The sequence below is a fragment of the Physcomitrium patens genome, chromosome 8, assembly GCF_059467195.1.
Source record: "Physcomitrium patens ecotype Gransden chromosome 8, ASM5946719v1, whole genome shotgun sequence".
In the NCBI taxonomy this organism is placed as follows: Eukaryota; Viridiplantae; Streptophyta; class Bryopsida; order Funariales; family Funariaceae; genus Physcomitrium; species Physcomitrium patens.
Genome location: NC_143417.1, coordinates 9,118,795 through 9,132,988, shown reverse-complemented (window position 1 = coordinate 9,132,988; position 14,194 = coordinate 9,118,795). Strand labels below are relative to the sequence as shown.

At 33.3% G+C, this 14,194-nt stretch overlaps 1 protein-coding gene across 1 annotated transcript; it reads right to left on the bottom strand.

Moving 5' to 3' along the window:
* Window positions 1-7,313: 7,313 nt before the first annotated feature.
* LOC112285426 (endochitinase 4) lies at window positions 7,314-8,784 on the bottom strand. Its single transcript, XM_024526248.3, has 2 exons — window positions 8,309-8,784; window positions 7,314-8,125 (listed from the first exon to the last, which is right to left on the bottom strand). Exons 1-2 carry the CDS (start codon window positions 8,757-8,759, stop codon window positions 7,710-7,712), a joined length of 867 nt encoding a protein of 288 aa, XP_024382016.1. The 5' UTR covers window positions 8,760-8,784; the 3' UTR covers window positions 7,314-7,709.
* Window positions 8,785-14,194: the final 5,410 nt, after the last annotated feature.

The following is a 14,194-nucleotide window of genomic DNA, read 5'->3' as shown; positions in this document are numbered from 1 at the left end:
CCATGATCACATCCAACCTTCTTTTCTTTTGAAGATAGTCTTTTCTCACTCAAAGATTCATAATCCTCATCGCCATCATCATCAACATCTTCATGCTCTTCATTGTTGGTCTTAGCAATTGTAGAGGCCTTCTTGACCACCTTCTTTGCCTCTTCATCTTCATTTCCACCTTTACAATCATCATTATCTTTGTCTTCTTCTTTCTTTGCTGAATTTGAAGATGTGTCTACAAACACACCATTACTCCTACTTGGACACATCTCCAAGTGCTCACAAGTACTCTTGTACTCCAAAAATTCAATATCATGACTTTTGATGATCTTTTTAGTCTCTAAACACATGAGCCTACAAGCCTTTGTACCTTCACAATATCCAAGAAACACACATTTTGTATCTTTTGCATCAAATTTTGTTCTCATACAATCTGGTATCTTTGCATATGCTATGCATCCAAAGATCTTTATGTGAGAAACACAAGGTTTTCTTCTACTCCAAGCTTCTTCCGGTGTCATTGATGTAAGTGCACTTAAAGGACACCTATTTCTTGTGTACACTCCATTCACCACTGCTTCTATCTAAAACTCATGTCCAAGGTGTTGTGCATGAAGCATACTCCTTGCCATCCCTACAATGGTCTGATTTGCTCTTTCAGTAACTTCATTTTGTTGTGGAGTATAAGGAGTGGAGGTTTGTCTTGCAATACCATACATCTTTAAGAAATCATTGAATTACTTTGGCAAATACTCACCTCCATTGTCCGTATGCAATACCTTGATTTTGCATTCACATTGCTTCTCTACAAGTACCTTTAACTCTTTAAACCTTGTCAAACACTCACTCTTTGCTTTAAGGATGAAAATCCAAACCTTCCTTGAAAAATCATCAATGAATGTGAAAAAATACCTTGCACCTCCTATTGATAGCATCCTCATAGATCCACAAACATCAGAATGGACAATCTCCAACTTGGTTGTACATTGTCATGTTATAATATGACTATATGGTGAAAGATGATAATATGGATCTTATTATAGAAGAGCCAAGTTAAAAGAAAAAGTAAAAAAATATGGATAAAAGATAGGAAGGTATTAAAACTTTTAGTAGTAATGTTATCTTTTTAGAAAAAAAATAGCTTCTATTTACTTTGTAGGGCCAAAAATAAAGAAAAATAAAGTAGATTGAAAAAATAAATGATATAGACATCTTTAAGAGGAAGTTAAAAAAAATTCTAATAAAAAATACTTAAAAAAACTAGATGTTGATACCGAGAGAGGGCCGGTTATGAACCAGGATCGAAATCAGACCCTAAGGCACAAAACTGAGTCTCGACGACGACTATGAGACTCTTTGGAAAATCGGAGAGTGGGATTTGATAGAAGATTAGGTAGGGTTTATATGAGCATTAATTTTGGATGATTTGGATATGTATTGACTTTGTAAGAGCTTTGCAAAGTCAAGGTTTTGTTTTGGATGACTTGGATTTTGTGAAATAAAATAGGGTTTATATTTAGGGTGGTTTCAAGAATTTTGAAATAGATCTATAAGTAAAATTTTGTGGGTTAATGGTTATAGTTTTTTTCAATATGTGTTGTGAATTTGAGCTCGATCTAATGGTTGAATTGAGGATTATTGAGGTATATGTGAGTCAAGGTCTCAAAAAGTAGAATTTTAGATCCAATGAGGGTATTTAAGATTTCTTGCAATGTACTAGTTGGATTCGAGTGAAATTTATGTGAGAAGATATTAGACTTATTTTTTTATGTGTATAATAATTTTGAGATCAATCGAACAGTGAAAAGGAGAGATATTGGCTCTAGAAGATTGGCATGAAGGTTGAAGAAAGAGGCCAGCCAATACCCGAGCACATTTTTGAGGTTATCATCTATTTGATAATTTCGATCCTTTTAAAACTTTTTTACTTATTTTCAACTTAGTTTTTAAGAAGTATTCAAAATTTGAATAAAGATCAATGGTTCATTCAGTAGTTATTGAGCTTTAAATCTGTTGTAGGAATTACTAGGGTTTGATTTAGGATTTGGTTAGGATTTGGTTTAGGATTTGTTTAGGGTTTGGTTTAGGATTTGGTTGGGATTTGGTTTAGGATTTAGGATTTGATTAGGGTTTGGTGCAGGTTTAAACTTTGATTTAGGATTTAAGATTTGGTTAGGATTTGGTTAGGATTTGGTTTAGGATTTAGGATTTTATTAGGGTTTATTTAGGATTTAAGATTTAATTAGTTTTGGCATAAAGTTTGAATAAAGTCCAATAGGATTTTAATTAGGATTAAATTAAGATTGAATTGAGATGTATTTGAGAGATATTTGTGATCATTCTAATATTTCTTTAAGATTTCTTATTATTTCTTTGAAATTTCTTCAAGGTTTCTTTGAATTTGATTAAAGTTTACTTAGCATTATTATGGTCTAATTAAAGCATTTTTAGTAATATATTAGAATTGATATTTTGTCGTTGTAATTTCCATTCTACCTTCCACAGTCAGGTGCTCGGAGCATTCTCAAGCAAGACTTCATGTATTACGACAACGTATTGCAACTCCACTTAGAAATGAGGCCCTTTGTTGTTTGCCTTGAATACAACCTTCACAAGCAAGTATCATAGCATTGTGGCTTATATGACCAAGATTTAAGCCACACACCATGGATTGAAGCTCCTTCATGTTCTTGGCATTCAAATGATGAAGGCATCAATGCCAAATACCACACTTGTCTTGATCTTGAGGAAATTCAGCAAATGCCGCCACTTCAACTCTATTCACCTTCTTACACTTGATGAAGTAGAGGTTGCCATCTCTAAAGCCTTTTGTAATATGATCTCTCTCCAATGTCTTCACAAAACACCCATTCTTATCAAATTGTACTTTATAACCATATGAAACAAGTTTACTCACCAAGAGGAGGTTTTTCTTCATCTTTAGTACATATAAGACGTCCTTCAATCTGATCCTCTTGATTTGGCCTTTCACAATAATCTCTATAACAATGGAGCCCATTCCAATAGCTTGTACTATACTATTGTCTCCCATGAAGATATTTGCTATTGAAATCTCTTCATAAGTGTCAAATGAATACTTATATGGAGTTATGTGCTTGGTGGCACCAGAATCAATGATCCAATTAGACATGGCAGCCATGGAAGTGCCTTCACTTGCCATGAATGCATAATCATCACCTCCATATTCATCACAAGCACTATTTGTACTTTCTTTATCTTCTTTCTTAGCCTTGTAGCAATTTCGAGCAAAGTGACCTAGTTTTTCACAAATGAAGCAAGTTCTCACATTGCCACGTTGGTTAGAATGACTTTCCTTGCCTTTTCTTGAAAAGAAAGCCGAATCCTTACTTCGGGGCTCTTTTTCTTTCCTCTTAGTCACTTCATGGGCAAATCTTGTCGTCACGTAATCCATTGTGAGTTCTTTTATCTTGATGGACTCCAATGCCACAATGAAGTAGTTGTAGGACTCGAGAAGGCTCATAAGTAAGGTCATGACAATATTACTCTCTTCTAAAGGCTTATCGACAATTACAAGTTGATTAGCAATCGCCTTTACCTTATTGACATGAGCCATGAGGTCTTCACCTTCTTCCATCTTGCAAATGAAGAATTTCCTCCTTGTGAAGATGATATTGAACAAGTTCTTGCTCTCATATATGTTGCAAAGAGTCTTCCATGCTTCTGCTCGTTTTTTGCAAGAGATGATGTGAAAAAAGTTGGCTTCATCCAAATTCATGGCAATCATGTCAAAAGCCTTCTTTTCACATCTTATAAAGTCCTTCCTCTCTTTAGCATCAGCATGCATGCTTGGAGGCTCTTCACTTTCATCTACAATATCCCAAAGGTCCAAAGATGCCAACAAAAGCTCCATTTTGACCTTCCAATGGTAGAAATTGTCACCTCTAAACTTCTCAATCACTCTCAAACTTTCATCCTCACTTGAAGCCATGTCTTAGAAGAGGTCTATCAAAAAATATCAAAAAAAGGAGTCTCTATGTGTTTAAAATCACCAAAATAATTTTACACTAGCAAAATCTCAAAATGCCTTCTTGTGAACAAATGAATGTTTCTTCACTCCAAACACTCCCAAATCAACTTTTGAAACTTCTAACAAGTATGTGAACTCCAATCAATCTCACCATTAAGTTCTTCTACTCATAAAACTCACTTTCTCACCACAAATTTAAAAGACACTATCAAGGTCTTTATATAAGCTCTTAATCACTCAATCCTAGGAGTTAAGAACCTTCAAACTGATGTTAGAGATCTATAAGGCCCAAATTAGAACCTCCACAAGTCAAAACACAAGATTATACCATACAATCTCTAACATCAACAAACACCATAAGATCTATTCCACACAAGAAGAATAACCAATAAATGACTTCAACTTACTTGAATAGCACAACAAAGTATGTGTGGGACCATAACCTGTTGAAGAAACACAATAAGCAAGACACAAGTAAATAGAAGACATTAAGGTTAGAGACAAGAGAAGTGTAGAATGAGATGCCTCTCACTTCCAACACCCTTTATTTATAGGTAGAGGTTACATCTATTTTGGCTAGCATTCATCTTACTTTCATCCAACTAAACCTTAGATTCATCTTAACTTAGCCGCCACCTATAACCCTAGCCGCCACCTTGATAACTTTCTTTCATCCTTTTGCTGCCCTTTGACCATTAGAAACTTATCTAAGATAATATCTTTTATCTTTTAACTTATCCGCCATTTACTTTAACATTGCAAAGCAAAAAGCATTAATTGTGGGCAAGAGCACTTAGAATAGAAGAATGGATTGCCAAGAAGAAATAAATTCAAAAAGAAAGATTAATATACAAAAAGAGTTCCGGAAAAAGAAGTTAGTCAATGTCGTGTTGTAACACGACTATATGGTAAAAGATGATAATATGGATCTTATTATAGAAGAGCCAAGTTAAAAGAAAAAATAGAAAAATATGGATAAAAGATAGGAAGATAATAAAACTTTTAGTAGTAATGCTGCTTTTTTTAAAAAAATAGCTTCTACTTATTTTGTAGGGCCAAAAATAAGGCAAAATAAAGTAGATTGAAAAAATAAATGATATAGACATCTTTAAGAGGAAGTTAAGAGTAAATTCTAGTAAAAAATACTTAGAAAAACTAGATGTTGATACCGAGAGAGGGCCGGTTATGAACCAGGATCGAAATCAGACCTTGAGGCACAAAACTAAGTCTCGACGACGACTATGAGACTCTTTGGCAAATCGGAGAGTGGGATTCGATAGAAGATTAGGTAGGGTTTCTATGAGCATTAATTTTGGGTGATTTGGATCTATATTGACTTTGTAAGAGCTTTGCAAAGTCAAGGTTTTGTTTTGGATGACTTGGATTTTGTGAAATAAAATAGGATTTATATTTAGGGTGGTTTCAAGAGTTTTGAAATAGATCTACAAGTGAAATTTTTTGGATCAATGGTTATAGTTGTTTTCAATATGTATTGTGAATTTGAGCTCGATGTAACAATTGAATTGAGGATTATTGAGGTTTAAGTGAGTCAATATCTCAGAAAGTTGAATTTAAGATCTAGTGAGGATTTTTAAGATTTCTTGCAATGTACTAGTTGGATTGGAGTGAAATTTGTGTGAGAGGATATTAGACTTATTTTTCTATATATATGACAATTTTGAGATCAATCAAATGGTGAAAAGGAGAGATATTGGCTTAGGGAGATTGGCATCAAGGTTGGAGGAGGAGGCCAGCCAATACCCGAGTACGTTTTTGAAGTTATCATCTATTCGGTAATTTCGATCCCTTTCAAAAATTGTGTGCTTGTTTTCAACTTAGTTTTTAAGAAGTGTGCAGAATTTGAATTAAGATCAACGGTTCATTCATTAGTTATTGAGGTTTAATTTTGTTATAGAAATTACTAGGGTTTTTTTAGGGTTTGGTTTAGGGCTTAGGATTTGTTTTAGGATTTAGGATTTGATTTAGGATTTAGGGTTTGTTTAGGGTTTGGTTAGGATTTGGTTAGAGTTTGGTTAGGATTTGGTTTAGGATTTAAGATTTGATTTAGGATATAGGGTTTGATTTAGGAATTAAGATTTTATTAGGGTTTGTTTAAGATTTAAGATTTAATTAGTTTTGGCCTAAAGTTTGAATGAAGTCCAATAGGATTTTAACTAAGATTAAATTAAGATTGAATTGAGATGTATTTGAGAGATATTTGTGATCATTCTAATATTTTTTTTAAGATTTCTTATTGTTTCTTTGAAATTTCTTTAAGGTTTCTTTGAATTTGATTAAAGCTTGCTTAGCATTTTTAAGGTCTAATTAAAGCATTTTTAGTATTCTATTAGAATTAGGATTTTGTTGTTGCAATTTCCATTCTACCTTCCACAATCAGGTGCCCGGAGCATTCTCAAGCAAGACTTCACGTATTATGATACGACACCAAAAGTTAAATGCAATGAAAGAAGAGAGGTGTTGTAATACACACCTAATGTGTAATTGATCCCTGCATGTGTGCAAGCAATACCAATATATTCATGTTCTCTAGAGGCCAAGTTTTCGAAACAAAAGGGAGCACTTCTTTGGGAGTCTCAAAAGATATTCCTACAATTATTGCACAACTAGGCATCCAACTTGCAACTTGCACTCTTAACCATAGGGAGCACTTCCTTGGAAGCCTCAAAAGATATTCCTACAATTATTGCACAGCGAGGCATCCAACTTGCACTCTTAACCTTATAACTGCAAAGAATGAAGTTATGTTGCTCGATTTTCTAGTCCCATCTATTGTCGGCTATGAGAAGGTGGAACACTCTTTTGCGATCGAAGAGAACTTCAGGTCAGGGCTGTTATTCAAGATTAAAGCCTCTCTGTCTCATGTTGAAAAAACAAATAAATGCTAGTGGGTGCAGTGTGGCAGAGGGATGAGTGTTGAGGTATGAGACCAGCCAAGTCACAAGGAGCTATTGTGTTCACGTTTGGAGCGCTGTACCAGGAAGATTGGATGTGTTCGCATCCTCTGCAAGTCATTCTCTACGTAGGATTATTTGGGTGCTCTCAGGATCAGAATATGATTTGCTGGCTAGCCAAGAGCTCTTCAGACAGTTTTCAGTACTGACAGAAGATTAGATATATTCACCAATAGCAGGTAGTTGCCATCTTCTAGTGATCATTCCCATTCCATTCTTCTCCAATTTCAGATCACTTTGACTTGTTAACTAGGTGACTGGAATCTCCCATTGATCTGGACCACAACAGGATTTGAGATACTATTTCAGCGTTTTCATTACCATCCAACAATTCCATGAAGAAATTTGAATTCTTTTTTTTATTGCCACATTGTTTTGCACAATCACCACAATGCCTGACAACAGCAGCAATCTGACTCACAACATTCCTCAATCTGAACCCTTCCATTGTTGCTCGCAAACGAAGGTAGTCTTATTCTGACTATGGGGTACCCAAAACGGCAGATCTATCAACGACAAGCCGTGGCACCGAACTCCTCACTCAACACATATCCGTCTTTCTTACTTATTGAAAGCTTTGGAATAGCATCACTATTCGCTCATGTCGCTCACATTTCAAAAACCTCGCAGCACTGTGGGCGGTGCTGAGTTTGCAGCCTGTGATTTTGGGCAAAAATGGTGTTTGACTGAAACCCACCATTTTTGCCCACAACATTTTGCATCCTGCCATTCAGTTATCAGCACCGTAGGTCGGTGCCAGGGTCGACGCCCAATGAATTGCAGAAGTTGGTGTAGTACGTAACTCGATTCGTTACTCTCTCGTCGTTTACAAGGCCGCACTCTTTCGCTCCATTGATTATCCGAATGGTTTTTCCGAAACTGGGAGGAGGACCGATGATTGCTTGGTGGCACTGATTGGCCATCCAAAACCAGAGGGCCGTCTTGAACGCCACATCGGCATCAGTCTCTACCAACTCTGGAGTGGCGAGGAGTGGCAAGTTCAGAGCAGCTCCACATGCACCGTAGTTGTAGTTCCATGACAGCTGAATGGGACCACGCCCATAATAGGACTTACCAGCGGCGCAAGGGTATTGGGTGTTGGTCGTGTCGCAGTATATTTCAGTAGGGTTAGTCTCTCTGACGAATTTCAAGCCTGCACCCAAGTATACTATGATTTAGATGCTAAGTTACGAAGAAAAAAAAAGAGGTGCCCGAAAACCCTGCTGTAGCAAGCGACCACAAAATGTAAGCATTCTCTATATATTCGGTCATTTCTCGAGCTACGTGAGAAAACTACTGTGCTGAGAAAACACCAATAGCCAACAGGATATATCACCTCCAGATTCTTGGTTGACGTTTCCGAAAAAGGCAGCGATCTCTCGCTTCTGGTCATCCACAGATCCTTCGTTACCGAACGTCGGGTAAGCGGACGCTGCAGCCTTGAAACGCTCAAAGGTGTAAAAATCAGCATTGCGGGAAGGGAACCACCCGTCGAAAACTTCTTCGGTGAAGAAGCTCGACCAACCTGAACCTGAGGTTGGAGGTTCAGGCGCAGGAGGTGTACCACCAGCGTTGCAGGGACCATTCTTGCAACCTTCACCACAATAGGCGTCGCCAGTTCCACAATAATTATACTGGCTACAGCACATGGTATTGTCGGGACAGGCTGTGGATTCCGAACACTCCCCTTGAGACGCAACAAATCGGACCAATGCTACCAGAGCTACAACCACAAACGCGGCAACATGGTGCTGGTGCCCCACACTAGTCCCTGTAGTTCTTCCCATTGTTGCAAAAATACCACGCGCTGGAGCTGGAGAGTGTGAACAAGAGTGTTGAAGAGTTATGATTATATAGCGAAAGCCGCCGCGATTTGTGTGCGATAAAGCCTACCCCATGGAATTGGTAAGTTTGAATTTGCAGTTGCTGATGTATGCTGAGGGTTGTCCGTAATGGATGACGTATGGACTGAAAAGTCCGCGCACGTTCTTACAAGTGAATCAGGGACATGTTCCATGTTCCATGGGCGACTGGTTACACCCAGAGAATATCTTGCAGGACAAAAACGGTGATGGCAATTCCAGATGACGAGTCAAATTGCCCAATCGGTTTCATCCGCACCGATTCAGTGTTAACGAAGTGAGGACAGTGGAGCCAGGATCCTTCTGCTTGCATTTTTCTCGAAGTACATTCTCCAGGTGGACTCAGTCGAGATCAGGCTTTCGGTAACGTGAATGAACATCTGCTGAGGTTCAAAAGTTTGAAGTGGAACTGCAACCCTGTATTTTTCGGGTGGTACAGAATGGAATTTGAAGAGCATTCAATTAGATCGATGGAAAGCAGTCCAGCTAGTTGTCCAGATAATTGCATATTGCTTAAATTTCTAAACTGTCATCTTAAACCCTCAACGCCTAAACCTCAAATTCTAACCCTTAAAAATTCAACTCCTTCATCTAAACTCCTGCCCTTAAACCTTAATCACAAATACAATATGTAAAATAAAAATAAAATAAAAAATGTGTATTTATTTTTTCCTGGACAGTAGACAGTAATTAATAGTCTGTCGAAAACAGATGAAAGTCCAGGAGACGTCAATCCCTTGGTATGTCCAACTGGTACTTTTTCAGGAAGAGTGGCATGTGATCTTTTCAGGAATACTACGCTCCTCCCTAAGTGCAGCCTGTTTCAATCCAGTTGCCTCGTCATCAGAGTGTGCAATTAACTTTCTTTTATGTATGTAGCAGGTGGAGCCTATGATCACAACAACAAGTAGTTCTTGGTGTTGAGATCATTAAATGTAGCTGGCGCTCTCCATAAATTTACTGTAGCTACAGTATTTAGAGTCTAGTGGAGTACTGTTTATCCTCTCCCCTTTTCTCTTCTTGTATAAGAGACACAACCAGATCAATAGATTTTTATGTGTGAATCCTCTCTCTCCTTAGAAACCCTTCCGCTTTTCTCTTCTTGTATACCAGACACAATCAGATCAATAGATTTTTATGTGTGATTCTCTCTCCTTAGAAACCCTTTTGTGTGTATGACTTACTACTACTCTTGTGTGTGTGTATTACTTACTATTACTCTTACTCTTGTGTCTTTCTAAACATTCTCAACACTTGGGAAGGCAATCTGATGTATCCAGTTATGGACAAGAAAAAATCTCGACAGCCTCATCTATTTTCTGCTTTTTCCCTCTATCATTTAATTTTTTCAAAAATAACAGATGAAGACTTGTGTCGAATTCGTTCCTTGATGTGTGGGTCAGAGCTGACCTATTGACCGCCACAAAATTGACTACATACACAGTGTTTATCTATATATATATGTCCTCATAAATACTACGACATGGGCAGCCAGTACGCTTACGAATTGATGGTTTAGAGGAGGCCTTCTCTCATTAAACCATCGCAGCTCTTCGTTAAATATCACGACACAGTCAGCTGAACATTCCGATGCAGTTCGTGAGGTGAAAGAAACATCTGCACCCATAGAAGTCTTTTATCGACAGACCCACGTTTACCGACTAAGGAGTCTAGGCGCCAATCGTCCTCCCTATTATTGAACCTTACGTAAAGCTGTCCAAGATATCCAACAAACACTCATTACTTTGGGGTTGCGCGTGTGTCTAGACAGAGACCACCACACACGAGACAACAATCTTACCATATTACCCAGTTGTGGATTTGGCGAAATAAATCTGGTACTGATTTGCAGACTCTCTGGTAGCCTGAGGACCCATCTTCGAATAGCATATTCCAGGCATAAACTGAGCTTACTGGCATGTATATAAAGAATGAAGCATGCAATTTTAAATTTAAAAAACAAAACAATAAGAAATAATTAATTAACACATACGAAGTAAACTCATTGTATTGATAAGGGGAACGAGAAGCAACCGTCATAAAAACAGTACCCAACTTACTGGGCAAGCATAAGATGCAGAAATTTGAAGGATATTAGTACAAGTTATCCATCTTGACAAGTTGCCTTTGGCACATAGTCAACACTATTTTGCATAACATCATAGTTTTATCTTTTATTTTTATTTTTATTCTTTTTTTATTTAGAATGTTGTTAGTTATTTACAATTTATTATATTAATTAAAAAATCTTGGTTTCTAGTCAAGTTTTTTTATTTCTTTTTTCTTTTTTCTTTTCTTTTCTTCACATAATGTTCTTATATTAAATTAATTATTTTCAAAAGAATCTTTATGATTTTTTTATCAAAACATATTTAAGCTTTAAAGTTCTTAGTATCCTATTCAATTTTTATGTTTTATAAACATTTATCTCTAAATAATGTCCATGTAACTTTAAGTTGTTTAAACCTTGATGGAAGGTTTATTGGAAAAACAATTTGTTTCTAGAGTAATATATCATATGATCTCATACTTTTTGGATTAAAAAAAAATATTGCATATAAGTAAGGTTGCTTAGTATTATAAATTTTTAACTCAGAAATACTTCCAAAACTAATTTAAGATGGAATTTTTTATATTTTGTATAATAAAGTTAGAACCAATTTAATAAACTTCTATCAATTGTAGATTTTTATGCATTTATTTTTATACTCTTATGCCAAATGAGCCACATCAATATGTCTTTTTTTTTGTGCCTTGAACTTAAACCATATATCTTTCTAAGCAAATTTAAAGTCTTGATTTAAAATCTCATTCTATTTCAAGATAGATAGATTCTATACAATTTTTGATGATTTTAAGAGATTTTTACAAAAAGAATTCTATAAGTTATTATTTTGTTATTAAAATTTATTCATTCAAAGTTAGAATATTCTTTCAAAGTAAAAAATTAGTCCTAGTTGAGATTTCCTTTATTTTGATTTTTTAATGATTATTTTTTGCTAATTACTATTTAAAATTAAGTATCTATCTAAAAAATATTTATTTTATTTTTAACCAATTCTTATAATCTAGCATATTAAATAGACCAATCTAATTTTTTTATAAGGAGATGAAATTTCTTAATATAAAACAGTTATCTAATTGGTCAAATAAAAAAGATAAGTAGTTTTAGAACCTCATGTAATTAGAAAGTATGAAAACTATTTCACCATTTATCTATCTTATTTAAGTTCTTTAATTTAAAAAACCATTTCTGTTATAGTAACAAAGCCTAGGTCACGTTATAACTCTTTCTATGTCTATAATTTCTACATCTTTATTTTTTTTCTTTGTAATTAATTTTTTAAGCCATCTTGGTTTATAGTAAATTATATAAATCTTTGTATTAGAAATTGAAAATTTAGGACTTAATTTTTATAATAATTTTTTTGATATTAATTAAATAGCAATTTAAAAATACAATGTAATAATAATATTTGTATAAATTTTTTTCTTCCTTGCAACATCCAGATTTATACAAAATTTGTATACATATATATATATATATATATATATATATGAAATAAAAGGTATTTATTATTTATTTTTAATAAAATTTTAAATAAAATATTATTTGATAGACCATTATATCTATAGCTGTTTTTCTAATGTAGCCTATATTTTATACTTTTTTATAAAAGAGCCAAAAACATAGTCTATATGATTTTTAATTTAATATCTATTTTTTTTAATAATATTATTAATATTAGAAACATATTCTTTTTGTCCTTATATTTTAAGATTTAAAGATAATCTCATCACTTGAAGTAAATATCATATATTATTTGATTTTTTTACAATCTTTTTATTTATAATTCTAAATATTTTCTTTATATATATATAATTTTATTATATTTTAAACATATTCCATATTTTCTCTTTATTTTAGCTAATATGTTGCCAAAAAATAAAGATTTATCCATTGGATACTTTGTCATATTTTAATTGCAACCAAACATCTATCGAAATTTATCTTAAAAATATACTATATTAATGTATAGTATGCTCTACTTGTAATAGCTATTATAAGTCAATATAATTGCTCCTAACTAAATTTTTAAAAATATTTTAAATTAAATTAATCAAATATATTTATATACTAACAACTATACATTTTAAAATACAATCTTGAATTTAAGGATTATATATAAATATGTTGTTTTGGTATATATCTTGTTAGGATCTTTTAAATAGATATCATAAACATACATATTATTCTAATAATTATCTATATAATTAGATAGAAGTAGATCAAAGTAGATTAATTTCTTGATATCTTTCAAAGAAGCTTTCTAAAAGCTTTATAGATGCAGTTTTCACTTTACAAATGTTGATAGTTGATTGGTAGATTAGAAACTTGGTAAATAAGTTAACCACTTAGTACACATATTGGTAGCTTATGGAACATGTTAATTATGTGGTACACATATGTCTTGCAAAGTCAATATGTATTAGAGGTTCTATAGAACATTTCCACATAGCTCTTAATTAGATCGTATATATAGAGGTAAGAGTGAAGTCTTCTTTACTCTTGTTAATACCTTTCTAGTCTTTAGTCTTTTTTCAAGACTTTTTAGTCTTTTCGTCTTTAACAATAGCCATTCTAATTGAATATATTACCATCTTTGAGAAAATTCTTAGTCTTTTTGAGTGAAACAAGAGTATATTGAGATTCTCTTTTATGGAGACTCATATTCTTAACAAAAGCATAGATTTGCTTTAAAGATATAAGTATATATTTGCATCTGCAAAGTCTTCTTATTATTAAAAATTAGAATTTTTAATTTAAGTATAATACCTATAAGGTCAAATAATTTTTAATTAGTAAATTATAAGTTTGAATATTATTATTCTAAATTATACTTCTTCTCAAGAATGAGGTTAATATATGATCATTTATTTAATAAAATTTTATTCTATTTTTCATATAATAATCCATGAAAATTTGACTTTTTTTTATTAAACTTAAGTATTTTTTTTTTGATTTCTTCTTTTAAATCTTTATCAAATTTAAAAATATAAATTCTTGATTTTTAAAACTTCCATCTAATGTTCTTTGGTTATTAATTATTAAAAACTTTAATTTTAAAAAAAATATATAATTAATATTATTTTGTGTCTAAGTAGTAGCTATGGTTATTTCAATTGATTTAAGCCTTTATATCTAAAAATTCATCATTTTAAATGATTCAAATTTTATATGAATATTATTAGAGAAAAATATTAAAATTTTAAAATTTTAAAATTATGCCATATTTTTCTTTATATATATATATGTGTGTGTATGTGTGTGTGTGTATATATATATATATATATACATA